Consider the following 27,925-nt stretch of genomic DNA (forward strand, 5'->3'; position numbering starts at 1 on the left):
AAAGAGAAACGCAGGCTGAATAGTATAAATATTGCATTCTCCAGATTATTTTATTTTAGAAAAGTAAAAGCAATTTTTTTTTTCAAACATGGGAGAACAGGAGCGCGGAAGGCCATTAAAAGGTTACATCCTCTGTACAGGTTTGATTCCTAGAATATCAAATCCTTTAGCCATTACAGCAGCTGTAGCATCGCAGAGCAGCATTCTGCTCATGTTCACCTTGACAATCTGACCTGCAGAATTAAACCGAACGGTTAAACCAATGCATCACCATTTGGGGTATGTACATTTCACACACAGGAAGAAAAAGGAAATATCTCCCACCCTCAAGCCAGCTGATTCGGGGTGATTAGACAATCAGAACCCAATGGAGAAACAATAAAAACTTTAAGATATGTGGGGGCTCTAATTATTACTTTTTAATGGCTTTAAATGATCAAAACTGGTTGATCAATATGTAAAAGCTCTGCTTCAATCAAGGCCACCCAGCGGGATGATCGCTGACCAGGGCCATACATCTACAAGGGTAATATAGTACTAAATGGCATGCAAAGTTCTGACTTCAGCAGAAAAGGGGATGGGAGGTAACTCCTGATGGGACAAGCTCATTTCATTAAAAAAAAACAAAAAACATTTTCTTAGTTGGTTGCTACCTGGAAACTATTTTTTTTTCCTGTTTTGCATTTTATGTTTAATTATGCTCAAAATAGGACCCTAAAAATAAGCAGAATATAGGGGCACCAATGCTCGACTACAGGTGCTTTTACACAATACAGCGAGAATCTGAACGCTAATCAGTGTAAATGCATGCACCGACTGAACGTCAAGTCGTTTGGTTCTCGTTCAAATACTGCATACAGAAAACTGAAGAACGTATCGTTCAGTGTAAACAGGCAGTCATTCGCTTATGAAAGACTGCCTGCTTAAAAATGAATAGAAGTGGATGGCTGGAACTATTCCCGTCCCACAACACCTTCATTCAGCCAGTAATGTCCGATCCTGTGTAAAAGCACATGAATGTTGGGACAAGCTGTCTGGCATCTGTTGCCCGACACAGCATTTCATGTTAACCCTTTGCAGTCCAATTTTGGATTCAGGTTTTCCTAGGGGGTTCTCGCTTTCTGCCATTATACAATGGCGCCATCTGCTGACTAGAGACAGTACTGCGGTATGTGATATGCTGAAGAGGCCCCTGACAACAGAGCGGCCAGTAATATACAGTAAGAGTACCATGCCGAACGTCTTCTGACATCAGAGCTGTACAGCCTTCAATCAGAATGTCTTTAGATGTCAGACAGTGGATTGGAAAGGGTTAAAGCAATCCAAGCTTTTTTTGTTGCAGTACTAGCATACGGGGACGTGCATACTACTGTGTTTAGTAAGAGAAACCAAGTAATCTTGCCAATATGATACCTTTTAATGGTTAATAAAAATACATGATGTTACAGCGAGCTTTCAGGTCTTCTATCGACCCTTCATCAGGCCTGATGAAGGGTCGAAGAAGACCCGAAAGCTTGCTATATCATCCTATATTTTTGTTAGCCATTAACAGGTATATCTACAAGATTACTTGGTTTCTCTTGCTGAGAACAAATCACACTTTGCTCTACTGGCTAATACAGTACCAAACCCCCTTTTTTCGTTTTTACTATGGTGTCTCAAACATTCTTTTGAATGGAGGTTGCCATTTCAAGTACTCCAGTGCTTCAGTGAGAGTTAATGCCCCCATGTTTGCTCATTAGTGTAACCCACTGTGATCACGCAATAGATTATATCAAAGTAAAAGCCTCAAACAAGGCAAACATCTGCTTTGACAGAATCCAACTATATCTTTACTGACATTTTAACTTTGATGAAGCTTTTATGAAGAACCAGAAAGTTTGCTGTAGATGGCTTTCAGTTAGCAACTGTAGATCCCCCACCCTATTACAGCGCAATAACCCATAGAGAGACTGAATACAGTGTGCAAAAATTTAGCAACTTTACATTTTTGGCAGCGTAGACAAGTTTCCTTTAAAGGAGGCATGGTTTGTTGGGAGGGAGTGTGGCTGCTCCAGCTTGACAGTGTTACGTTTAATTTACATCAGAAGCTAAATTCTACTAGTAATCTGCTCCAGCTCATAGCTTATGTAGATTTATGTGCAGGCGCACAAAAAGTCCGAGGTGAGCGCCTCCTTAAACATTAGGCACATAGTGCACTAGTGGGGATCATGTTAAAGGGGTTGTCCCGCAAAATGAAGTAAAGGTAAACACTTCTGTATGGCCATATACATGCACTTTGTAATATACATCGTGCATTAAATATTGGCCATACAGAAGTTCTATACTTACCCCCCTGTGTTGGCGTTCCCGTCTCCATGGCGCCGACCGAAGCCTTCTTCTGCCTCGATTAGACGCGCTTGCGCAGTCTGCCTCTTCTGTCCCGTTGAAGGGGCCGCTCCAGCGTGCTCGCGCCGCACAGCTGGTCTATGCATGCGCAGAAGACCTGTGCGGCGCGAGCACGCTGGAGCGGCCCCTTCAACGGGACAGAAGAGGCAGACTGCGCAAGCGCGTCTAATCGAGGCAGAAGAAGGCTTCGGTCGGCGCCATGGAGACGGGGACGCCAACACAGGGGGGTAAGTATAGAACTTCTGTATGGCCAATATTTAATGCACAATGTATATTTCAAAGTGCATTAATATGGCCATACAGAAGTGTTTACCTTTACTTCATTTTGCGGGACAACCCCTTTAAGCCTGATGTTAGGAACTCCGGTCTTAATAAAAAAAAATCTCCCTGTAGGGCCAATATTATGGAGCTTTCTTTTTGAAGCTCAATGAATAGGCTACATTATATTTTGGGTCTTATATAACTTTTCTTCTATTAGTTGTGTGTAACGTCATTGAGAGCATCGCCACGGTCCTCGGTTGCTTAAACCTGTGATAAACGTGCAATTACCAGTTTGTCTGTCCTTTTCCACACAGTAGCAGTTATCATAGAACTCTGTGAAGGTGGTGGCCAATTCATAGAGGTAATCACATAGAGTGTGTAGCAAGAGGTCCTCCAAGATCTTCTGTAGGATCTCAGGAAACCGAAGGATGCATTTGCCAAGTTTCCACTCCTTCTCATGTTGTAAATCTATCTCTGTTTCCTGAGCTGCTTTGCGCAGTTGTGCGTCACTGATATTCGCCAACCTTGCAATAGACCTAATGAACAAAGATAATAAAGAGCATATATGTCCTTTTAGTTAAAAAGGTTGTCTAAACTGGGAAATCTCTTCTTAAAATGAATCCAGCTGATCGCCAGTGATTGCAGAGTAAATTCACGTCCCACTATATATGTCCTTTAGAAATGTGACAATACATGCACAGCCATTCAAACGCATGGCCAATCATGGACGGCCCAGGTCTGCCAGAGCGGAAGTGGATTTCTATTCTTAGGAAAACCCAGACAACCATTTTCCCCCTCCTTGTCATAGGATGAACCACTCCAAGAAAAAGATTAGCACAAGGCCATAAACTGAATGTAATGCAGCACAATATCCCCCTCTCCATTACGAATATACAGGTTTATTACAACAGAGCCGAGATGTTCCCTCTCATCACCCAAGGAAATCTGTGGGTCAGCTGACTTTAATGTAATGTGTATGGCCAGCTCTAGACTGCATTACATGGCTTAGAAAGAGGCATAAATTCATCAAGCTCAGCCCTTTCTATTAACCATCCTGAGTTGATCCAGAGGACGACAATCACCACCTGGAGAATTTCCTCCTGATCCTAGAGATTTTTGGACAAATCCCCAGATTGCTCTTCTACATAAATACCAGTAACCTTGTATCCACCTGTATTCTATAGTGAACTAGCAGCTTACCTGCTGATCTGTCGCTCAGCAATAAAGAGCTAATAGAAACTCATGAAGGGGGTTATGATTTTTGGGTGCAGTCACACATTTTAGTGAGATGCAAGAAAGAAAAGTGAATGAAATGCAAAATCAATGATTAGCTGCAGGTTGTCTGTACCTTATCCTGGTAAAGGCATACAGCAGATAGGCAGCGGTGTTCCCTCGATCATCCAACATTTTGTCAAATGAGAAAATATAGTCATTCATTCTGTTGTGGGACAAATCGGCATATTTGATGCACCCAAAGGCCACAGCTTTCTGCGCAGCTTCCAACTCCTCAGGAGTCAGCACCTTCAAAACAGAAAAAAAATTATATTCATGCATGTAGTTCAACCCATTACTCTTCTGTACTGATCCAGAGGAAAGAAAAAACAACCCATATGAGGTGATGACATTGTCCTCAAATGAATGAGAATCATGCGATCGTTCACTTCTCGTTCTATTTAAACAGCGCTCCTTCAGTCTTTCACATTTGCTAAGGTGAAGGACTAAACTATTCCTGTTGAACGAGTCAACGGTGAATCTGTCTAAACAGGCTGCACAAGAGTAAACAAGCTAACGGTGATGTCACTCCATGGTGCAAATGAGAATCGGCTTGTCTAGAGCAGGGGTCCCCAACTCCAGTCCTCAGGGACCGCCAACAGGTCATGTTTTCAGGATTTCCTCAGTGTTGCACAGGTGATGTAATTATTATCGGTGCTCAGACATTGCCACAGGTGTTCTTACCATAGGAGATCCTGAGAACATGACCTGTTGGTGGTCCCTGAGGACTGTAGTTGGGGACCCCTGGTCTAGAGGGAGCCTTACCTTATCTCTCTCTTTGTCCTTTAGCTTGTCCATGGAGCGCTTCAACCCTTCTTCCAGCAAGTCAATCAATCTAACCGTGTCGCCTGACCTGGTCTTAAATTTTTTCCTGAAATACACAAATGTTTGAGTAGAACGCGGATCTGAATCCCACCTGAGATTAGAAGCAATCTTTAGAATTAAAAAAGATGCAACAACAAGACAGTTTGGATTCTTGGGACAACTGTAATTGTAAGAAAATGAAATCCTCTAAATTTTCTTCAAGTATTCAAAAGTTTCCCAAGTTAGTATGTATTAACCCCTTCCCACCACAATGGAAACTTTTTCACATTAATCCCTTCTGCTGTGTGGCAACTTTTTCATTTTATTTAATCCCGGCCTTCTAAGAGTCATAGCTTTTACTTTTTTAATTTTCCCATTAGCATAGCTACATGAGGGCTTGTTTTTGTGGAACAAGTTATAAGGGGATTTTTATTACAGTAAAATCCATTTCTTGTCACATTCTTTGGGAAACACAACAAAAGCTTGGGGTATAAACTCCTGCCACTAGGAGGTGGACATCAAGTACAAAGAGCATTGAGCTAAATCAGTTCACAGAGGAGTAAAGCCCCATTTACACACAAAGATGATTGCTCAACATTTGTTCAAAAGATAAGGGGAATGACAGTTTTGAGCAATCATTTTGCATAAAGTACTAATGGGCACTTATATGCCTATTAGTACTTTATCATCTTCATTTGCATGCAAATGAGCCTCCAGGAGCTGTTGCAGAACTCAGCAGGAGGTCTGAGCTCTGTTATTAGCTCTATTGTTCAGCCATGAGTTGCTAAGCTACGGGCTGCACAGAGAATACAATAATATCTCTAGTTCTCAGTGTGCGGTCTCTAAATGATTATTTTTATGCTTTACTAAAAATCATTTTTCAAATGAAAATTGCCGGATGGTGGCATTTACCCACAATAATTATCGCTCAAAGGCCATAGTTTTAACAAATTTTGAAAGATAATCAGTGTGGGTTGAGATCTTGGTTTACAAGCAGCCAGCATTTGACCGCTGCAGCCAATCAGCAGCCCTAGCAGTCACATGTTGTACTACTGGCATCACTGCTCAAATATGGGATGTCACGAATACAGCATGTAACCTCTGCAGTCACCAGCAATATGAAAGATCACTGCTGCCAGACTGTAAGATAGCATCAGGTAGCGCTTCAGCGCTGGTTTATCAGGGAAGAGAAGAGGAAAGTGCTGTCTTTCTTCTTTTTTTAATGATTCATACCAATTTCAGCTGGTTTAGTCCTTTTTAGATCACATAACACTTGGATGTTTTCTTCTATATTTTTTTTGTAAAATGCTACAAAACTTCAGGGACCATAGTCTTCTTGGGATAATGAAATATGGAATGGAATTCCCTCAATCTAACAATTTAGTTGTAGCGGTTGCTATGGACCTTGGCATCAGAAAGCTTAACCTGCTGGGATTGGCGTTATCCCCGATTTTGGCTATTCCAGCATTTATATAACACAGTTGGCTCCTGCTGCTTATGGGCCAGTTCCATGCACTCCCTGTGACGTCTGACATATTTACGTCAAATGTCAAGTAGGATTAAAATGCAAATCACATAGCAATAGAGGGATAAAGTTATGTAAAATGTCCTTCTTACTGGTACTCAACAGATGAAGGACTTCAGACTTTAAATTAAATCCAATCTTTTCTTTTTGTTTTGCATTACTCACTTGTCTTCTCCTAGGACAACACCAAATCCAGCGTGTTCTACTCTGATCACTTTTGGATCATACCAACCAATCATCTGGGCAGCTGCATACACATTCTGTAAGTGAATGCCCTGAAAAAAAGAACGCAACATCAAATAATTTACCACAAGGAAAAACACAATAAAATGGATTTGGGGAAATTACATTAATTATATAGTATTTACTTCAAGTCTGTGCAGCTTTACTGTCCAAACATATTGAGCTTATCCATTTAGGCCTCAGGTCCACGGGCAAAATAATAATTAAAATGCACCCCTACATGCTATTGCTCTTATGTTTGTCTTCTCCCTTCCCTCTACATATCTACTAATGTAATAATAGTTCTCACATTCGTTTTTTTTTTACATTTTAAGCTCTTTATTACTGCAGTAATTAACTAAATCATAAACCTATGATAATAATCGGCACAGCTACTAGTCAATGGTTGCAGTGCAATCCCTAGCATCTATTAACCCTTTCCAATACAGTGGCAGCCCTTGTCCGATTTGAAGATTTCCCTGCATAGCTCCGATGTCGGAGGCTGTTCTGAATATGTAACAGCATACAGGACAGCCCTCCAATAGATCCCCTGCATACTGTGTTTCAGCCCTTGTCCGACATTGGATCTATGCGGAGAAATCTTAATGCCAGATGAGGGTTAACACTGGATTGGAAAGGGTTAAGGTTCAAAATATTGCTAATAAATCATGACAATGTGTTTATGTGTTTCTGTTGAGTAATTCCAAGGAATCCACAATATGCTTTCCCACCAAAAATAAATACGAGCAGGGGAGGGTGTGGGTGGCAGGGAGATTGGATTGGAAAGGGTTAAAGTGACCTTAGATCGCCGTTGGCCAAATGAGCAGCTGATAAATGTGCATGTGTTCTCAGTAGGGAGAGGGGACGCTGCCAGATTACCATACATATTAGATTGCCGACAGGGTCTGGAAACGTTCATCTAATGTATATGGTGACCTTCAGGCAGTGCACTACATACAAAGTGAAAAATAACAGCACCAGGTTTGTATTCTCTGGGACAATAAACTAGTGTTCTATAAATATGAAGAGAAAAACAAACGAGGCGCAGCACTGAAAAAAATCTTCGAAAAAAAAAAAAGTTTCTTTATTAGATCTTGTGTGACTTTTGTGGGGTCATTTTCAAGTCCAAATAGATATGAAACCCTGAATATTTCCAAATTGTCTGTTTAATATTTCCAAGTTTAAGGTCTCACCTGTCCATTGTCCACAACATAAATAATGATATCTGCCCTCTCTTCAACTAATCTCTGCTTTATAGCAGCCAGGTCTGAAGTATCATAGGTGAAACCCCCATCTGACTTCTGAATGGTTAGAGGTATTGAGCATCCAGGAGGAAATACAACTTTTCTTCCTTCATCCACTTCAACCAAACCTACAAAATGGACAAAACAACTGGAATAAATCCCAAAACACAGTTTTATATGAGGTTACCTTATGAAAATTATTTGGCACCTATTCACAAGTTGGATGATAAACAATTGATTGCTGGGGGTCCGAGTGCTGCGACCTATAGCGATCAGGAGAATCGTGCACCCTGGGTGTATGGAGCGGTGGTGGACATGTATGACCACAACGCCATTCACCTCTATGGAACTGACAGATAGTCAAGAGTTTGTACTCTTATCTTCGGCAGTCCCACTTTAATGTATGGGCTTCTCCTCAATGTGGGGGGGTGCAGTAAAGAGGACAGGGAACCTGGACCCCTGTTTGCTCTATCATTTGAGGTCTCAGCCTTGGGAATACCCCTTTAAACTAAAGCACTCATCTTAAGCATTACTGTTGAAATAAATGTCATTAATTATATTTATATGTAATGACATAACATTCCCGCCGTGTATAAACTTACCAGATAACTACTGCTATGTATAAATAAAGGTAAAGCCATGAAATGCTTCATACACAGTGTCTGTGGAAAATATGTATGTCTTGTAGCAAAAACAAATACAGTATCACAGATGACTGTTTTTGGCATAAACTATATAAGCATTTGCAAGGACTGCTCCATATGGGTGGGATTTGCTAAGGAAAGTCCGCCGCAGCAGATCTAAACTCAATTGTGCCGATTTGGTTCCAAATTTTGCTGTAGTTAATCCACTGCAAATTCCAAAAGCTGATTGTCTAAAACAATACACTTACACTTATACACATCTAATTATCTGCTCCCTGGTGGTCTTGGCCCACCCCTTCCCTTCCCACCCCACCACCGGTCTCTGTAGTTCTGGCTCCAGCAATAATATGTCAACATGTGACCACTGAAACAGTCACATGTTAACCCTTTCCAATCCACTGTCTGACCTCTGAAGACATTATGATTTAAGGCTGTACAGCTCCGATGTTGGAAGACATCCATCGGGGGTTCTCTTACTGTATATTGCCAGCCTCTCTGCTGTCGGAGCCTATCCAACGTGTCACCTCATGCAGTACTGGCTTTAGCCAGCAGATAGTGCTGTTTAACGGCAGAAAAAGAGTAAGCCCCCTAGGAAAACCAGGATACAAATTGGATTGGAAAGGGTTAACAGAACATTGTGGAGGCCGAAAACAGATCACCACGGGATCAGGGAAGCCTGGGCACAGGAGCAGCACTGATGGATGTTGTGGTGAATCTGCAGGTAAAGTGCAGCAAAATAACCAACACTGGGATTTGTTTGTGGACTTTTACTTCCCCATTTAAGGCAACGGGGAATGTCTGCAACAGAAACGGACATGCTTTGAATTAAAAAAATCTGCAATGCAGGTCAATTTCAATGTGGAAAAAACCTGCAGCACGTGGATGAGAGTTCTGCAGCTCCTCCACCTGTCTGCTACTGTATGCTGATGCAGATATTCTGCCAGCAAATCCACACACACAAAATAAATAAATCAGCATTTCTGTAAGCCTAGGTGAACGCCAGCCACAATGCGCGTTGGTCCAGAGAGACTCAAAGACAACAACTCCCATCAGACAGCCCAACTGCACCAGCAGGTACTGTAAGGCTGGGGTCACAAGGGACGGAATTCCAGCTAAATGGCCGCACTGAAAAACCGCGAGAATTCCGCTGGAAAAGTGCAGCTTCAAAACCCGCGACCTTTAGATGCAGGTTTTGGAGCGATTTTGCTGTCGGCATTCCACTGCGGCCTTCTATCCTCATAGAGAGGAGAGGCGCCGCTGCGGAAAGGAGAAAGGAATTGACATGCTGCAGAATTCAATGCCGCACCGCATGTCAGTTTTGTGACAAAATCTCGTCCACTTTGCTGGCTATTCTCGGGATTAGGAGCCGCGGCCGGAATTGACATGCGGGGTTTCAGCACAGAAATTCTGCCCCGCGTGAACCCAGCCTTGGTGTGCATACACTAGATTTCATTGTGTACAAGCATATAAATGCTATGTGATTTCGTATGAGATAGTGAATGCAACACGATGCACAAACACAAACAAGTATATCCACCTCTCTCCTCATATTCTTTCACCACCAGGATCATTTGGTCTTGATAGTAAGATTCTCCTCTATCGATGATGCGAATATCCAGACAATCATAAATTTTCTGAAATTCTTAAAGTAAAACAGAGAAAGTTAGTGTAAAATAAGACATCTGAAGGACATGGGGAAAAAACTAAACAAAGGGTCTTTTTGTCTATTCTGTTCCTTGCCCCAACTAATAGTGTCAAGGACCGCACTCACTCTCTATATTGTGACAGAAACACAGGTGTCCTTACACCTTAAATCGCGGACCTCCTGCCCAGACACTTGCATGTTTGGTGGGATGTGTTTTTACTGGGGAAAGGCTAAAAGCCGCAGCTAGACTCCTCTGGCAGCATCCTATCTTCTGTATGAAATCCAACATGAACCATCTTTGCTCAGATACCTACTGTTAGAACAACCCCAAACACATTAGATATTCGGCCGTTCCTATTGAAAACGATAGATGCAGCCATCTTACATCTAATATGTATGAGCACCTTAAAGGGGTTGTCGGACTTAAACAATTTTCAACCTCGTTAGCTTGTTGTTCGGAGTGACTGCTTCAAGCTCAGCGCTTTCTATAGGAGGGGGAAACGCTGAGTGAAAAGCGGACGAGAAGTCAGTGAGCCGACGCGAGGACCTGCACGAGCGCCAACAACCTTAGTGGTGACGTCAGCGCTCGTGCATTCGTCCAAATGACTGTTGGCCCCTGTAAAAGGGCCTTAAAGGGGTTGTCCTGCGATAGCAAGTGGGGGTATACACTTCTGTATGGCCATATTAATGCACTTTGTAATATACATCGTGCATTAATTATGAGCCATACAGAAGTTATTCACTTACCTGCTCCGTTGCTAGCGTCCCCGTCGCCATGGTGCCGTCTAATTTCAGCGTCTAATCGCCCGATTAGACGCGCTTGCGCAGATGGGTCTTTTCCCTTTGGCTTGGCAGCAGCGGCGTTCTGGTCCCGCCCCCTTGTACGCATCATCGCGTAGCTCCGCCCCGTCACATGTGCTGATTCCAGCCAATCAGGAGGCTGGAATCGGCACATGTGACGGGGCGGAGCTACGCGTCACATGTGTATAACCCCACTTGCTGCCGCGGGACAACCCCTTTAAGTAACAGAGAAGACCGAAAGCTGCGGCACTAGACTCAGCGGGGATCTGGGAGCGAAGAGTATAGTCTGGTTTGTTATTTTAACACATGACGTACCAGTTTGATGAAAACTGTTTTCTAACTCTTTTTCCGTTTGACACGTCTGTTTTATTAACACCTGTATTTCCCATATTAGTTATCTGCTCATATTGAAAAATTATCTGCTCAACAACAAGAAAAAACTCAGTTGATTTTTCCTCATTGAAAGCCTCAGGATCTGATGAAGGAGCATTACAAAGTAGCGATAACACATAACACAGTATAGCTTGTAACAACCTGAAGGACAAAATACATTTCAAGTGGTAATGGTATTCCTCATAGCCACATTTATATAACATCGTGTAAACCCACCTTTTCTGGATACATCACAGATCAGGGTCCAGGCTTTGAGGATATTCGGGCTCTTGCTTTGCAGCTGCACTACACACTGATAAGCCCTCTTTTTAAATTCCTCATCTTCATCAAACCTCTTCTTAGATTCCTTGTAACACAAGTGCAAACATTTTACATCTTAGCAAAATACACCGGGCTTCATTAACACTTGCATTTCACATGCCGGTCTAAAGCCCCATTTACACTGGACGAGTGTCGGGCAAATGATGCCCGACACTTGTCCCTGTGCCCCTGCACGGGAGCTAGAACAGCTGGCAAGCACACGGAGAGGCCATCAGGGCAGTGCAGGAGATTTCTCTCCTCTCGCTCCCCCGCCCCTCTCCATTGAGATACACAGCGTCTGTTGGCTATGGAACGGCAGCTGTTTAAACTTAACGATGAGCAATGAGCTCCATCACTCATCTTTTATGCTGTATAAAAGATGAGCGATGAAGCTCATCGTTAAGTTTAAACAGCCGCCGTTCCATAGCGAACAGGTGCTGTGTATCTCAATGGAGAGGGGCGGGGGAGCGAGAGGAGAGAAATCTCCTGCACTACCCAGCCCCCCCTGCTGGCCGCCCCGTGTGCGAGCATGCATTTGTTTCCTAAACAGTTGGTACAAATTCCTAGCACTACCACAGGCATTTGTCAGTAAGCACACGTACCAGAAGGGACACAGCTGAAAGCCGCACCACTGCTGGGCTGCAAAAAATATGTCAATAAATATGCAGATATATGAAGTTGTTGGGGTACTTTAAAGAAGTTGTCGCTCTCTCACTCATACAGCATGAGCCAGAGGCAAGACATTGCTGATGTGGGTATAGGAATACATCACCCCTGCGGCCACGAAAACAAAGCCCACCAGCGAGGACTGCAACAGTAGGGAAAGTACAGTATCCATTTATTATAGCATTCCCTACATTTAGAAAAGAAGGTTGTGTACCCCTACAAAGTCCGTGTAGAGTGTAGTAGAACGGATGCTAATCCGCACCAAAACCACCAAGTTGTATTTGCAATGGGTCTATTTACATTTTTCTTTTGCAGCATTGCTACCATAGAAAAATCGTACAATGTCCTATTTTTGGGGTGCAAAAAAATTTCTTAAAAATCACATTGCACTTGGCATGCAGTTGCGATTTTCAGGCAAATGCGATTTTTTATTTTTCTTATTGAAACGTGATTTTGACGTGTGAAAAACACGCATGAAAAAAAAAAAAATCAGATGTTTCAGTGATGTGATGTGTTTTTCTTGTAAAGTGCATGACACTCACAGCAGAAATAGCAGGATTTAAGGTACCGTATCAGTCGAAGTTTCTCGGAGTGATATCGCAGTCGCCGGTGTGAATGCACCCTGAGGCTACACATGGTCTTAAAAAAAGATTGCAGCATGTCTTGAATGAGTGTGGTTTTTTTTTTTTCAATAATGTAACAGCCATCTGCTGCAAAACTACTGAATATGAACGCTAAAGGTTGATCTTGATAATGTAACGCCTCATGTACAAGGCCGTCACAGTTAACCATTTGTAAACTCTTGCCAAGGGCACACCCCATAGCCTCCATAACATGGAGCAGGAGACAGTCTGTGTTTTTCCATATGGTACTTTGGCTATGCACATGGATAGGAGAAACGGATGTCACCAATATACACTTAATGGGGCACTGCTAGGGAAAAGTGATATGGAAAAAGACCTGGGGGTACTAGAGGATTGTAGACTTAACTGGAGCAATCAATGCCAGTCAGCTGCAGCAAAAGCTAATAAAGTCTTGGGGTGCATTAACAGAGGTATAGGGGCGAAGGACATGAACATTATTCTTCCACTATATAAGGCACTTGTCAGGCCTCACATGGAATACTGTGTACAGTTCTGGACTCCGCTGCTCAGGAAAGATATTGCAGTGCTTGAGGCGGTTCAAAGAAGGACAACTAAACTAATAAACAAAATGGGAAGACTGGAATACCCAGAGAGGCTATCAACATTGGGACTTTTCACCGTGGAAAAAAGACGGCTAAGAGGTGATCAAATAACCATGTATAAATACATGAGGGGACAATACAAGGATCTCTCCCAAGATCTGTTTATATCCAGGACTGCGACGCTGACAAGAGGGCATCCGCTACGTCTAGAGGAAAGCAGGTTTCATCACCAACACAGAAAGGGGTTCTTTACTGTAAGAGCAGTTAGACTGTGGAACTCTCTGCCAGAGGACGTGGTGATGGCAAAATCCATAGAGGAGTTTAAGAAGGGACTAGATAGCTTTCTAGAGTGGAAGGATATTACAGGATATAGACATTAGGTGACCAGCGGGGTTGTAGTTAAGGGTCTCATATTTAGGTAGGAACTATTAAAGGTTGATCCAGGGATTATTCAGATTACCATTATGGAGTCGGGAAAGAATTTTCCCCCAAATGGGCTAATTGGCTTCTGCTCTTGGGGTTTTTGCCTTACTCTGGATCAACAACATAGGAGGATAAACAGGCTGAACTAGATGGACATTGTCTTCATTCAGCCTAACATACTATGTTACTCAAACACTGTTTTACATGTTATTCTCCTCTCGAAGCAAAGTTTCTAAGGAAGAATATCCCCATAATCTACTATCAGATGTCGCATCAGAAGCATAAGGCGGTACAACAAGGCTAAACACGTTTGAACTATAGAGTGTACCTTGGGAGCTTCCAATTGGGGGCCAGAGTGAATGAATTAACAGCCCTGGTAGGTCTATTTTACTACCTATTAATGAGCATTGTAAGTGTGTGGTACAGGTAAACCTTAAAAAGAGAGAAAAAAAAAAGTACCTTGTAAAAGGACTGGAGATCTCCGATAGGTGGTGAGACAGAGAGATAGTTGGGAAATTTATCTTGTAAGTGAGCAATCAACATGCCAAACTGGGTCCCCCAATCTCCTAAGTGATTTATCCTGTAAGTAGAATAAAACAAGTCTGTATTTCTGGAGATAAAGGCATTCGTTAATCATTGTACACTAAACATCTTATTTCTACTCTAAAGAGATTGTACAGGAATGCCACAAGATGTCTGCAGTCAGTGCAGCCTGAAGCAACCTGTACTATGAAGAGCAAATGTATGTCCAGAGCAGAGGAGGCGGGCCTATGGGCGGGGCCTAACACCAAACAGTTTATAACCGTGGAATGTTAGGCTCCGCCCCCACCCCTTGTCTGTCCTGTCTGCACAGCACAGGATTTTGGTGTAAAAACTGCAAATGCAAGAGTTGAAATGAATAAGAATGGTGGCAACTTTATTTTTAAAACCAGCAGAGGGTCAGCGAGCCGCCTAATAATAATCCCATATATTTTGCTTGACCATTTAAAATTTTTTTTTTAACAACTAGTAGTCAGAGTTTATGGTTGATGAACTATTATCTTCATATACTATATAAGTATATTTCTACATGGATTCTGTGATTTCAAATGGATCGTGTAGTACGTCTGTTTACTTGATACTTTCCATTTGCGTTACCTATCATGATTACTGTATATGCAATTCACTACCCAGCTGTTAAAGAAAGAGACATTGTCTTGAAATACATCACATCCGCTGGTTTTAAACATAAAGTTATCATGCTTATTAATTTCACTTCTTGCATTTGCGGTTATTGCGCCAAAGTCCTAGCTGTTATGTCTTTGCACTCTCTGACACCCCTGCAGCTGCCAGGCCTACAGTGTCACTAGGTTGGCAGCACCTTCATGGAATATACCACATAGCTCTGCCCACCCTGCTTTTCCTTCATTTCCTACTTCTAGACTATATATTATGAATATTACGAACTGGGAGCATTTGTTGTCCACATCGGTGAGCTTTGTTACAAGACAGAACATCCCACTAAGTCATTGACCAAAGAATCTTACCGGAGTACATGGTGTCCAACAAACTCAAACAATCGGCATATGCTGTCGCCTATGATGGTTGAGCGCAGATGACCCACATGCATTTCTTTGGCAATATTTGGAGAAGAGAAATCAACTACAACCTGAAATACAAGTTTTGCCTGAGTTAGTTTGTGGGCGTCATATCCAGACACCATATATTAGATGTTCACAATCCCTTCCTCAGCATAAATAGTCCTGTATGGCCTCACATACATAATGGACAAGTGGTGATTATATGGTGCCTAACTAATGGTTACAATCACATAACAGCAGCACATCCAGTGGCAGCAGTTGTTGAACACATCCATTAACAAAGCACTGCAATAAAACTTTATGGCTTTCCTCACACAATGCAAGTGTAGATCCAACAGCAAGAAGTAAAATGGGCTAAGGCTCATTTACACACGAAGATCGCTCAAAAATTGCTAAAAAGCGATCATTTTAGGGATAATCGTTGCGTCTAAACGCATGGTCATCCTGCACTTTTTGTGCACTGCTAGCTGATCGTTAAATTCAGTTCAACCTAAAAATCATCCTCTAGCCTTATCAGCAGTTCTCCGCGGGTAGTGTTGATAGCATTGTTTCTAGAGATGAGCGAACGTACTCGTTTCGAGTAATTACTTGATCGAGCACCGCGATTTTCGTGTACTTCCGTACTTGGGTGAAAAGATTCGGGGGGCGCCGGGGGAGGTGTGGCGGAGCGGGGGTAGCAGCGGGGAACAGGGGGGAGCCCTCTCTCTCTACCTCTCCCCCCCACTCCTCGCTGCAACCCCCCACTCACCCACGGCGCCCCCGAATCTTTTCGCCCGAGTACGGAAGTACTCGAAAATCGCAGTGCTTGGGCGAAAAAGGGGCGTGGCCGAGTAGGTTTGCTCATCTCTAATTGTTTCCCTTCAGAGAACAAAGGATCTGAATGCAGGTAAGAGCCCACGGGCTATTAACTGCATTCAGCTAAGGCTTCATTTGCACACATAATTGCTATGAAGTAGCTGAGTAGCTACTTAATAGTTTATGCAAAATCATCGCTCAAAGCTGTCGCTCAGAATGTCGTTTGAGCGATCGTTGCTCTGTGTAATTGGGCCATTACTCAAAGTTTACAAATGACTGATGAAAGAAATCTAGAAGAACTTTCTAAATTTTGCATACATATCACTTTTCTGCTAAAACCTTTTTCAGTGGACAGACAGGAGGATGCTTTTGAGTAAGGCTCCTTTTACACTAAACGATTTTGAACGAGAATCACTTGCACGTGTGAACGAGGCGGTGACATCATCACCAGCGCATTCGCGGAGCCTATTTAGACAGGCATATTTATTGTAAAGAATCGTTCACTACTCATTCGCGGTTTCCCATTTCTATGTGGAACACTGAATGAAAAGAGTTTAAACCCAAAAACAAGTGAATGAGCCAACGATGATTTTCATGCCGGCTGAAACTGAACGATGAATGAAAAGCGAATGGTCCTCATTCAGTGTTCAGTTGTTGGGTCGTGTTTATACTTAACGATTATCATTCACTTTCACGCATTTGAACGCTAATCATTCTATCTAAATGCAACATAGCTGGTGTCCTGAGTCACAGACTGAAAGACACTTTACATTTCTCACAGTTCTGATCACAATGTGAGGCAAAATAGGATGAAAAGAGAAGAGAATATTAAGGGAGGAAATGCTGAGCTTGTTAGATTTTGCTGTACGTTCTAGTATTCCTTAAATATTTATTCCAAGTTTTGATCAAAACTAAGACATGTGTGACTGCTAGGTGTGATAAAGGCACATGAAGAATCAAATATATACAATTATATATACACACACACACACGTTAAGACATGTATGTGGAAGAATGCCTACCCTTTTCTTCTCTCCAACTCCAGGGGGTTGCACACCATTCACCAGAAGCTTGGTCAGCTGTTTTGATATGAAATTCTTCTGTATATGTACATTGATGAAGCCTGTTAAGGCAGATGTGTTACAACGTTAAAAGTCATGTGGGGTAAATGAAAAGAAGCGATCAGAATAATCTTGAGTAGGAGCTGCTGTCCTAGCACACTGGTCGACCTAAAGTTCTATTCGAGCTATAAGGCTGGGTTCACACAGGGCGGAATTGCAATGCGGAGTTTCTGGCAATGTTAAGCTCAAGCGTAACCAGCAAAGTGGACGAGATTTGCAAAAATCTTGTCCACATGCTGCGTAGAAGCCGTTGCGGCCAGGCCGCGCTGAAATTGACGTGCCGCACAGAATTCAAAGCCGCTGCATGTCAATTGTATTGCTATTTCCATGGCGGCCTCTCTCCTCTTTATAGGGAGAGATGGCCGCAGCGGAATACAGGAAGCAAAGCAGTTTCAAAACCCACTGAAGCTGCAATTCTGCCGCGGAAATCTTGCAGTATTTTTGTGCGGACTTGCTGCGGTCATATCGTGAGATTTCCGTCCCGTATAACCGCAGCCTTAGACAGGGTAACGCAAGGTTTAGAAGAGCTGAGGCCGCCGGTGGGTTGTAACTTTGATAATATAGGTGTTCACTTGTATTCACAGCCAGCAAGTATAATGCATTTTGAGATCGCAGACCTCTTCAGCAGACGTCTGAATTGTATACTAAAAACTGTTACAATTAGTGATATAGCAAAATTCAAAGTCAGGATAAAAATGTGAGAAAGGCTAAGGAAGACAACGTTAAAGACACAAAAATATAAACAAAGCAAAAAAAGAGCACAAAAGAAGTTTAATGTATATACATACACACATACATATATGCAGTATGTATAGCTGCACTGCAAACATCACCTGACTTGGTCATATGATGCTACTTCCAAATCACGTGACCAGCAGCTTAGCGCTCACTAGAGGCTGCCGGGTGATGTGCGACATGGTGAGGGGGAACACCAAAATCAGCCGCGGATACACACCTATTCCGAGTCAAAATCCACACCGATGGTGGATTGTTTTTTTATGCAGAGATGCTGCACTACTTGCCAATCCCCCAGCATTTATGCTACGTGTGAATGTACCCTAAGGGCGCCCACCCACTAGCAATATGTTTTCTTGCGATGCGAGAGCGAGTGAAAACACCCGATTATGAAACCAATGATTTCATACTCATTTGCAATGCTTTCACTGAAGCCGCACAGCGCTAAGAAAAATCTGCGCTATCGACCATTGAATTCAATGACTGGCTGAGGTGCTGCCTGTGATTGGCTGAATGCCATTCAATGATGGCTGGGCGCTGCCTCCAATTGGTCACAGCGCTCAGCCAGAGGAAGTGCTTTCTGGAGGCGGGGATTTTTCAATCCCCGGTCTCCGGAAGACGACTGCCGGGCCGGAGAGAAGAGCTGAATAGCTCTTCTAGGTGAGTAAAAAAAATTTTTTACAGCCAAGGCTGATTTTCAGGCAAGGGTTTATATTTTAAGCCCTTCCCCAAAAATCATTGCTGTGGTGTTCGCCAGCAACCCATTGCAGTCAATGGGGGGCAGTACCGCCGGCGCTATTGAAAGCAATGGGATAGCAACGCGGACCTCTGCCACAGCTGTGGCAGAGGAATCCCCACGGTCCTAGCAGTTGCCGTCCAGGTTCCTCCCACTGGGCCGCGGCGCTCCTGTGGGCTTCCATGTAGTCCTCAATGCCAACGGAGCATCTCTTGCTGGGGACAGGGCTTGAATACAATCAAGGCCGGCGCTCGATGAAACAATGACAGCCATTCAATGATGTCAGTCAATGAATGGTTGATATTGGCTCAGGCGGCGCTCCTGGACCATTTAGTGCAATCGCTTACTGGAGGCAGGGTATTCAAGCCCCATCACAAACAAGACATGCTCCATCGGCATTGAAGACTGCATGGAAGCCTGCAGTAGAGCTGCAGCCCAGCAGGAGGGACCCGAACAGCAACTGCTAGGGGAGTGTTTTTTTTTCATGTAGTATATCTAGAGATGTAGCTTTTTGGGGTAGGGCTTATATATCAAGCCGATGCCATACATTTCTGGTAGACGAGTGGTATCACTGTTCTGCCAGATATCGCATCGGCTTCATCAGCGTTTTCCCACTGGGATAAACATGGACACTAGGCATCTTCCCATTGAATAATCATGCATGCTTAGCAAGGTAGAGCATGCGTGTTTATGGGAGGACCTGGAGAGATAGAAGTTGGTGTTGTGTTTCTTTAGATTTATTTAACCATATTAATAGGAAAACCTCAAAGATATTTTTGCTAGAAGCTACACAAGTCCAATTTTTCAAGCCTTTCATTACAGGAAGGACCACCCATCACGTTCATTAATCAAGTTGCCTGCTTTTACATCATCACCAGCACTGCTGTATTGTTATTAGTGTCGACTTCAAAACTGCACCACATAATCATGAGGCCTTGAGAAGAGAGGACTTTCATTATAAAAGAGGGACCACCTATTTATTGACCTAGCTGCCCGTCGAGAATTTCCACAGCCACTGCAGCAGTGCTCTAAGACAGCCTTCATGTTACTTTTGGGGGACCCATTTTGTTATATGCCCTTTTTTAACCTCTTCCCGTAAGGGTACGTCATGGAGCGTCAGGGTATGTATGCAGAGAGGTCGCGGGGCGACCTCTCTTTATACAGCATGGGCGTCAGCTGTTTATTACAGTTGACACCCGCGGGCAATAGCCGCTATCGGCCGTTCGAGGCTATTAACCCTTTAAATGCCGTTGTCAGTTCCGTGGGGTGGCATGATAGACTGCCTGTCAAATGGCAGTATGACGTAATGCTATAGCATTATGTCATACTGCAGGAGCGATCAAAGCATCGCATATTGTAGTCCCCCAGGGGGACTTTAAAGTAAAGTAAAAAAAATAATAATAAAGTTTTATTAATTGCTTAAAAAAAAAAAAAAAAGTTATTAAAGTTTAAATCACCCCCCTTTTGCCATATCTACTATTAAAAAATCTAAATCATAAACTAAAGAGAAGTGAAACAGCACTCCAGGGAATTTACAAAAATATGAAAAACTTTATTGTGCCCAAGACGATCCTCCCTGCTTACATAAGGTTTGGTGTGTGCTGTGACCTGTACATTTGTTTGTTAAATCATAAACTAAAATATTTGGTATCGCCGCATCCATAAAAGTCCTATCTATCAAAGTAGCCATTATTATTCACACACGGTGAACATCGTCCGAAAAAAAAGAACGTCAGAAATGCACTTTCAGTCACCCTGTCTCCCAGAAAAAACGCAATAAAAAGCGATCAAAAAAAAAAAAAAAAAAAAAGTTACATGTATTCCGAATTGGTATTATCCGAAACTACAGGACATCCCGCAAAAAATGAGCCCATGCTCAACTACGTCAATAGAATAATAAAAAAGTTATTGCGCGCACAAAATGACCGCAGAAAATAATTGAAAAAAAATTATACTAGTTTGGTATGGTAGCAATTAGAGATGAGCGAACGTGCTTGGCCACGCCCCTTTTTCGCCCGAATACCGCGATTTTCGAGTACTTCACTACTCGGGCGAAAAAATTCGGGGGTCGCCGTGGCGGCGCAGGGGGTTGCAGCGGGGAGTGGGGGGGAGAGGGAGAGAGAGAGGGCTCCCCCCTGTTCCCCGCTGCTACCCCCACGCCGCCACGCCTCTCCCCGCCCCCCGGCGCACCCGAGTACTTTTCACCCGAGTAGTGAAGTACTCGAAAATCGCTGTATTCGGGCGAAAAAGGGGCGTGGCCGAGCACGTTCGCTCATCTCTAGTAGCAATCGTACTGACCCATAGAATAAAGTTATTATGTCCCTTTTGTTGCAGTTTGTGCGCCGTAGAAACAAGACGCACTGAAAGATGGAGGAATGTCGCTTTTTTTTCATTTTACTCCACTAAGAATTTTTAAAAGTTTTTCAGTACATTATATGGTACATTAAATAGCACCATTGAAAAATACAACTTATCCCACAAAAAACAAGATCTCATACAGCGACGTAGATGGATAAATAAAATTTTTTTGAAGGGGGGGGGGGGGGGGGGAGGAAAAAATGAAAATGGAAAAAGAAAAAGGGGCCGCGTCATTAAGGAGTTAATTAAAGGTGGAAGCTAATCCTAGTAGAAAGGGGAAGAGAAACATTTATAAACCTGTCCTTAGGAAAATATTTTACTTTGCTGTTGTACTGTACTGGAATCTGTTCCCAAAGGGCGTAGATCCCCAAAAGGGTGGGAAGACAGCCTTCAGGTGCATTCTCATGTAGCTGATTTGCTGCGGATTTTGGTGTGAATGTCCAACAGATTTCATCCTTTCAACTGAATTCTATTCAATGGGTGAAATCTGCTGCAGATCTGCACTCAATCAGCTGTGTGTGAATGCACCATTATTCTGCAAGCAGCGCATAAACTGGAACCAGGCAAATAAATATAGATATTGTATCTTATCTGCTTGTGTGAGAAGCATGTTGGATTTTATAGGTATATTACCTGGACCGGCAATTTCCGTTTTCCCAATTAAGTGATTTTCAGGAAGGTTTTTAACAATTTTATTTGCAATCTCAATTGGGCTCACTTTTTCACCTCTTGCTTTGAGCATCTAAAAGAAAGACAATACACGTGTAACAACTTCTATATTTCATGTATGATATACATATGATGCTAGTCTACAGGTGTTAGTGTTACTTGTTCTGAAGTTACCTTTAGCCATCACACTGCACATCCTTATCCTTGTGTGACGGATGTATTATGACAATAACATGCCAATTCTTAGCATTTCTATTGAATATCATATAATTTTAGTAGCACACCAGCAATAACGCAGCGGATTTCTGCCACGTGAAACGCGACAGGAATCGGTCCGTGGGAATTAGGCCTAAATGTCTACATAAGCTAAAAAAAAAATCATGATGCAGTCATCTTCTTTCTTTATCGTAAAATAAAATTAACTGTCTGCTGCTGTTTATTTTCCTTAGGCAAAAGAAAATAATGGAGAAGTAAAATACGATTCATTGCTGGCGTTTACCTGGGTCATCGCCATTGCGCTGTTGCACTGGTAGTCACCAAACTTTGGCTGCTGACTTGGAGTGACTGCCAACGGTGCATTTACCAATTCAGGATATGATGCTCTAATAGCTCGGCCGAATATCTCCTGGAGCTGGACATTGATGTTAATCATGCTTTTTACGGATCTGTCTTTTTCTTCCTGAAGACTCTGTCAGAGAATTACAAAAAAAATGTAAAAAAAATTCCTTTTTTTTTTTTATTAATACTCTTCCATTATTTTAAGTCTCAACTAACTGGGTATGAAAATATAACATAATTATCACAATAATAATAATCATCACATGAATCACCAAAATATCACGGTAACAGTTTAGGAGCCCGAAAAAGACATATGTCCATCAAGTTCAGCCTAATGGCCTGCAATGTTGATCCAGAGGAAGGCAGAAAATCCCCAATGAGGTAGAAGCCAATTTTCCTGATTTTAGGGGGAAAAAAAAAAAAAAAGAACTTTCCAACTCTGAATCTGGCAATCAGAATAAATCCCTGGATCAATGGCCTATCCCCAATAATCTGGTACCCATAACGTATGACACTTAAGACGGACAAATGGGTGCAGGGAGACAGCAATTACCCCCACCAGAGCTAAATGACCACTGTAGCCAATCACTGGCTTCCTTCAGCCAGGTATCAGCTCCAGTGGTCATATGACCTGGGTTTTTTTTCTGGATATTGATGACTGAGTCTCAGAATTGGTCATCAGTATTGGATCGGTGTGGATCTGCCTCTTGGGACTCTTGCCAGTCAGCTGATTGAAGAGGCGGTAGCGGTAAGGTGAACACTGCGGCCTTTTTTCAGGCTTGTGGCATGATCATTTAAATGAATGGGACTGAGCTGCAATACAAGACGCAGCCTCTCTGAAATGTACCGCGCTGTACCCAGTATGCAGTCAAGTTAGGGCGGCACTCACCAGAGTGCTGCGGCCACCTCAATCAGTTGATTGGTGGAGTGCTAAGCGGCGGACACCATCGATTGATATTGATAACGTATCCTGAAGATACGTCATCAATATCTTCGTTCTGGAAAACCCCTTTAAGAATAACATTTTAGCCACTAAATTTAAATATATACCTAAAGTCATATAAAAATGAAGACGTAGTGCCCCACACCTCTATCCGAGTCCTCTTCTTCTACTTCTTCCAGCCGACAGTTGGCGTTTTAAATTGACTACTAAAGTGCCTCTATATCCCAGTATGGTGAACTATAGGCGTAATTTGAGGCACCATTGCAAAATCTGTAATAAGCCTCCGACATCCCATGAGCCATTTATAATACTGGTGTCTTCCTCTGTGGCACAGGAGCCTTCCACGCTCTCAAGCACCAGTGCCAGAGTCCCACTTCTACTGCTACACCCCCCCTATACCTGCATCCCTGGAGAGCAGCTATTCACCACCTTCTTGGCATCTTTACACCTTGCAATGTAGACCAAGTTTGCCTGTAAAGATTGGCATAAAACGCAAAAACCATGCCCGCACTGCACAAGTGACCGTGTCTGATTTTTGTGTTCAAGTTCATGTTTCAAATGTATAATCCAGCGACTACTTCAACGACATGTTACCCTATAAAGTGGCGCACGAAGCCATGAATGTGATAACATAGGAGAAAAATGCCCATACTCGCCTTCCACATCCCTCACCACGCGATGGGCACAGCATATAAACAAGTAACATCTCTTCCATACCATTACACAACCAAGCAGACGCTCTGCCAGTAGATACCTTACGCAGGATGTTCAGTCGATACTTCAGCTTGGAGTTCTCGTCCCTCAGTCCCTCCAAGCTCAGGGAGTCCCCGACAAATGCGAAGTGTCTTAGGGCATCTATCTCAGCAGTCAGAGATTTAATCTCCGCTTCCTAATTAGGAAAGGAGACACAAAAATAATTAGCTTTACAATGCAAGAAAATAAATTAAAAAAACAAATTATATATATGGAACGTTTTCTTGCGTATCTATATCACACATGTCACAACTTTTTCTAACAGAGTCTTTACAACTGATTTCCAACCTTTTCTGCACAGAACATCTGATACAATTCAGCAGCCGCAGCACAAACCTCAGCAGGGGGGGGCGCCATCGCGGGGAATATGGTGGATGCTACAGTCAATACATAGTTACACTGCTGGGATACTAAATCTATACAAAAGTCTAAAAGCTACAACTATGGCTGGATTCACACGAACGTATGTCGACTTGGTTTTCACGCCGAGCCGATATACGGTGTCCTCATCTGCAGGGGGGAGATGGAAGAACCAGGAGCAGGAACTGAGCTCCCGCCTCCTCTCTGCCCCCTCTCCACCCCTCTGCACTATTTGCAATGAAGGGAGGCGAGACGGGGCGAAGTTTCGTGAATTAGCTCCGCCTAAGTCCCGCCTCTCCTCATTAAAAATAGTGCAGGGGGGTGGAGCTCAGAGCACTGTTCCTGGCTCTTCCATCCTCCCCCCCCCCCCCCCCCCCTCCCTGCAAAGAGAGACGACGTATATCGGCTCGGCGTGAAAGCCCAGCCGATATACGTTCGTGTGAATCCAGCCTACAGCAGATGAGTAAATGCAGGATGATATAAGGAGAGAGATCCAGGTGTGTTATCAGGGTGGGGGGCTGAGATTGTCCTCAGGGTGCTCCTCCACGGGCCGATGCGCTGGGCAACAGATGTCCGACCGCTCGTTCCAGCGGTAATCCTTCCAGCTTTACACAGGAACAAGCAGCTCTGACTGAACGCCATCATCCCGTCCCGCTCGCCTCCATTCACAGTGAACAGGCAGTCGTTCATAAGTGAGCGGCTGCCTGTTGACACGGCACGATATGCTGTTCAGTTTTCTCTATGCAGAAACTGAATGATAAACGTCAAGCAAACAACTTCTCAGTAAACGCATTCACACTGAACGATTAGGCTAGGGTCACACAGGGCGGATTTGCCGCGGTTTTGCCGCAGCAGATCCGCCCGCGGCAAAACCGCCCGCGGCCCCAAACCCCGGGATTAGCCAGCCATGTGGATGAGATTGCTCAGAAATCTCGTCCACACGGGACGGCTAATCCGCTGCGGTAAATCCGGTGGAAACCGCGGCTGCGGTTTCAAAAGAAGCAGCATGTCCATTCTTCGCTGCAGCCGCGCTCTCCTCTATGGGAGCGCCGGCCGCAGCGCGGCCGGGCCGCTTCAAAACCGCCGCGGCTTAAACCGCGGCGGTTCTCCCGGCGGAAATCTCGCGGTTTTTGCTGCGGCCAAACCGCGAGATTTCCGACAAAAATCCGCCCTGTGTGACCCTAGCCTTAGCGTTAAGATTCTCTCCGGATTGCCGGAATCCGAATGATAATCATTCCGTGTAAAAGCACCTCAATAAACAGGTGGGGCGGTCAGTCTGCGCTGAGACCTCCGGTTTGGGTTTCCAATGCAGATCCGGCACAAAATACCGGAAGATATAACAGTGCATGCAACGCTATTTCTTCTGGTGAAGTTTTGGGCAGCTGAGCGGAAACTGGAGGGACCCCATTATAGTCAATGGCGTCCGTTCGGGGCTATTCGCTTCCATCATAAGACTCGTTTGGGCATGGGATTCAACTTTCCTGCTCCCCGAATGGAACAGAATCGCCTCTACAGATGTGAAACCCCCTTACAGGCTTCATAGGAAGGTGGGATATTCAATACTGTCCCATTGTATCACAGTATATTGACCATTACAACCATACGGGCCTCATTTATCAGAGCTAGCAGGCCTCCCCGGGGAGCGACGGTGACTTATCAGAGGAGCGCCGGGGAAGAGGTCACCAGGACATACGCCTGCAATACCGCTAGCTACTGCGGGAACATTCCATACTAGAATGATGGTGGACAAACGAAATAAGTGACTTCTGTAAATATTACATCTCACTTCCCATATGTTCTCACCATTTATGGGAGTTCTTTGTTCCTATACATCTGCGTTGATCTAACGTCCCCTTATAACTGCATGTTACCCGCTCAGGAGTCACTGCTTAGGAGGACATTAATCAAGCAGATTTAATTAGAATTAGATCTACACTTTTACTTTCTTCTACCGGTTATTGTCTGTAAATCTGTTCCTGAGAGTCAAAATCTGAGCACATATTTGGAATCGGCACCCAAAGCTCTGGAAGAAACACAAATATTTCCAGAAAAACTAAAATTTTTGTAACACGGTGTAACACATTGCAGCGTGGTCCACCGCTAGGACCCCCGGGGATCACTAGAATAAGAAGCACAGGTGACTGAAGGCACGGTCCGCAGGGGTGACCGACGCTCCATTCATTTCTATATAGGGAGATAGTGGAGCGCAGAGCTCAGTTTTCAACATAGTCAGGGAATGGCACGATGGTCACATATGTGCGCGACCACGCCATTCACTATGGCCAGCTGCACATACATGCCCGACCACGCCATTCACTATGGCCAGCTGCACATACATGCCCGACCACGCCATTCACTATGGCCAGCTGCACATACATGCCCGACCACGCCATTCACTATGGCCAGCTGCACATACATGCCCGACCACGCCATTCACTATGGCCAGCTGCACATACATGCCCGACCACGCCATTCACTATGGCCAGCTGCACATACATGCCCAACCACGCCATTCACTATGGCCAGCTGCACATACATGCCCAACCACGCCATTCACTATGGCCAGCTGCACACGAGCGATCCGGATTCCACCTGCAGGAACCCGCAACGGAATCTGTCTGGCGACCCCGCGTACCTGCCGTATCTGTACTGCGGATGACCGCAGACCCTCGCCATCGGTCATGTGCAGTGCAGATTTTTCCCCCAATATTTGTATTTTCGGCACCGTCGCCAGACGATGACATGTCAATTATGGATGTGCTGCCGGTCGGACGGCCTCCACTGACTAAGAAATAGAGAATTCTGCGATTTTTCCTTTGTTTGCAGAATGCGCAATTTGTTTCCATGTGAAGGAAAAAGCAAAAGTCCATCTTTCGATGTGTGCGATTTGCTGCAGATGCTCCGTGCGGGCGCCGACCGCGAATTCAGCAATAGGAATCCGATCGTGTGAGGCCGCCCTGACGGAGACGTGGGGTCACCGTTCTCGTGATCCCTGCAGTCTCCAATGGTCAGGCCCCCAGGGGTCAGCCATGTATCCTGTGGAGGGTACAACTAGCTGATTGGAGGGGTCTGACCGCTGGGGACCCCAGTCATCGCCAGAACAGGGTCTGCGTCCCATAGGGGGCTGATGAAACAAATGGTGTGCCAGTGTGCATGCCCACCACCACTCCATGCAGGTCCATGGGGGCACCGAGAAGAGGCCGGAAGTCTCCAGCAGTCCCCATGAAACGCATGGCCCACCGCTACGTCCGTGCGGGACAGTAATGTCCCCTGTTCTACGTGTTCAAGCAGGGACACGGCGGACACCGGCAGCTCCTCCTTACAACTAGTGGGAAGTGATGGCCGCTGGGGCGCCGGTGTACGGCTGTATACATGTCCCTGTATATAAAGTACATGGCGCCCTCACTAGACACCCCCGTGTCCCGTCCGCCTGACCTGCTGCCGCAGCCTCTCCTCATAGCGGCCGACCAGTCCCTCCATGCTCCGCTCACACCGGGGGAAGAGGCGGCACAGGAAGCCGCGTCATGGCTACGACACGGCGGG

General features: G+C 44.3%; 1 protein-coding gene across 1 annotated transcript; it reads right to left on the bottom strand.

Moving 5' to 3' along the window:
* Positions 1-29: 29 nt before the first annotated feature.
* Positions 30-27,925, bottom strand: RARS1 (arginyl-tRNA synthetase 1). Its single transcript, XM_066591114.1, has 15 exons — positions 27,818-27,925; positions 24,024-24,158; positions 22,268-22,456; positions 21,733-21,841; positions 17,172-17,272; positions 15,301-15,422; positions 14,234-14,354; positions 11,416-11,545; positions 9,898-10,002; positions 7,666-7,844; positions 6,416-6,525; positions 4,687-4,792; positions 3,998-4,170; positions 2,938-3,185; positions 30-233 (listed from the first exon to the last, which is right to left on the bottom strand). The coding sequence occupies exons 1-15, from the start codon at positions 27,860-27,862 to the stop codon at positions 124-126; spliced, it is 1,983 nt and encodes a 660-aa protein (XP_066447211.1). The 5' UTR covers positions 27,863-27,925; the 3' UTR covers positions 30-123.

The sequence above is a fragment of the Eleutherodactylus coqui genome, chromosome 2 (assembly GCF_035609145.1).
Source record: "Eleutherodactylus coqui strain aEleCoq1 chromosome 2, aEleCoq1.hap1, whole genome shotgun sequence".
NCBI lineage: Eukaryota > Metazoa > Chordata > Amphibia > Anura > Eleutherodactylidae > Eleutherodactylus > Eleutherodactylus coqui.

Coding starts and splice junctions, on each gene's coding strand:
- RARS1 (XM_066591114.1), bottom strand. CDS start 27,862: ATGGAGGGACTGGTCGGCCGCTATGAGGAGAGGCTGCGGCAGCAG. Junction 14,355..15,300: donor GTTGGACACCATGTACTCCG/GTAAGATTCTTT, acceptor TTCTACTTACAG/GATAAATCACTTAGGAGATT. Junction 11,546..14,233: donor ATCTCCAGTCCTTTTACAAG/GTACTTTTTTTT, acceptor TTGTGTTACAAG/GAATCTAAGAAGAGGTTTGA.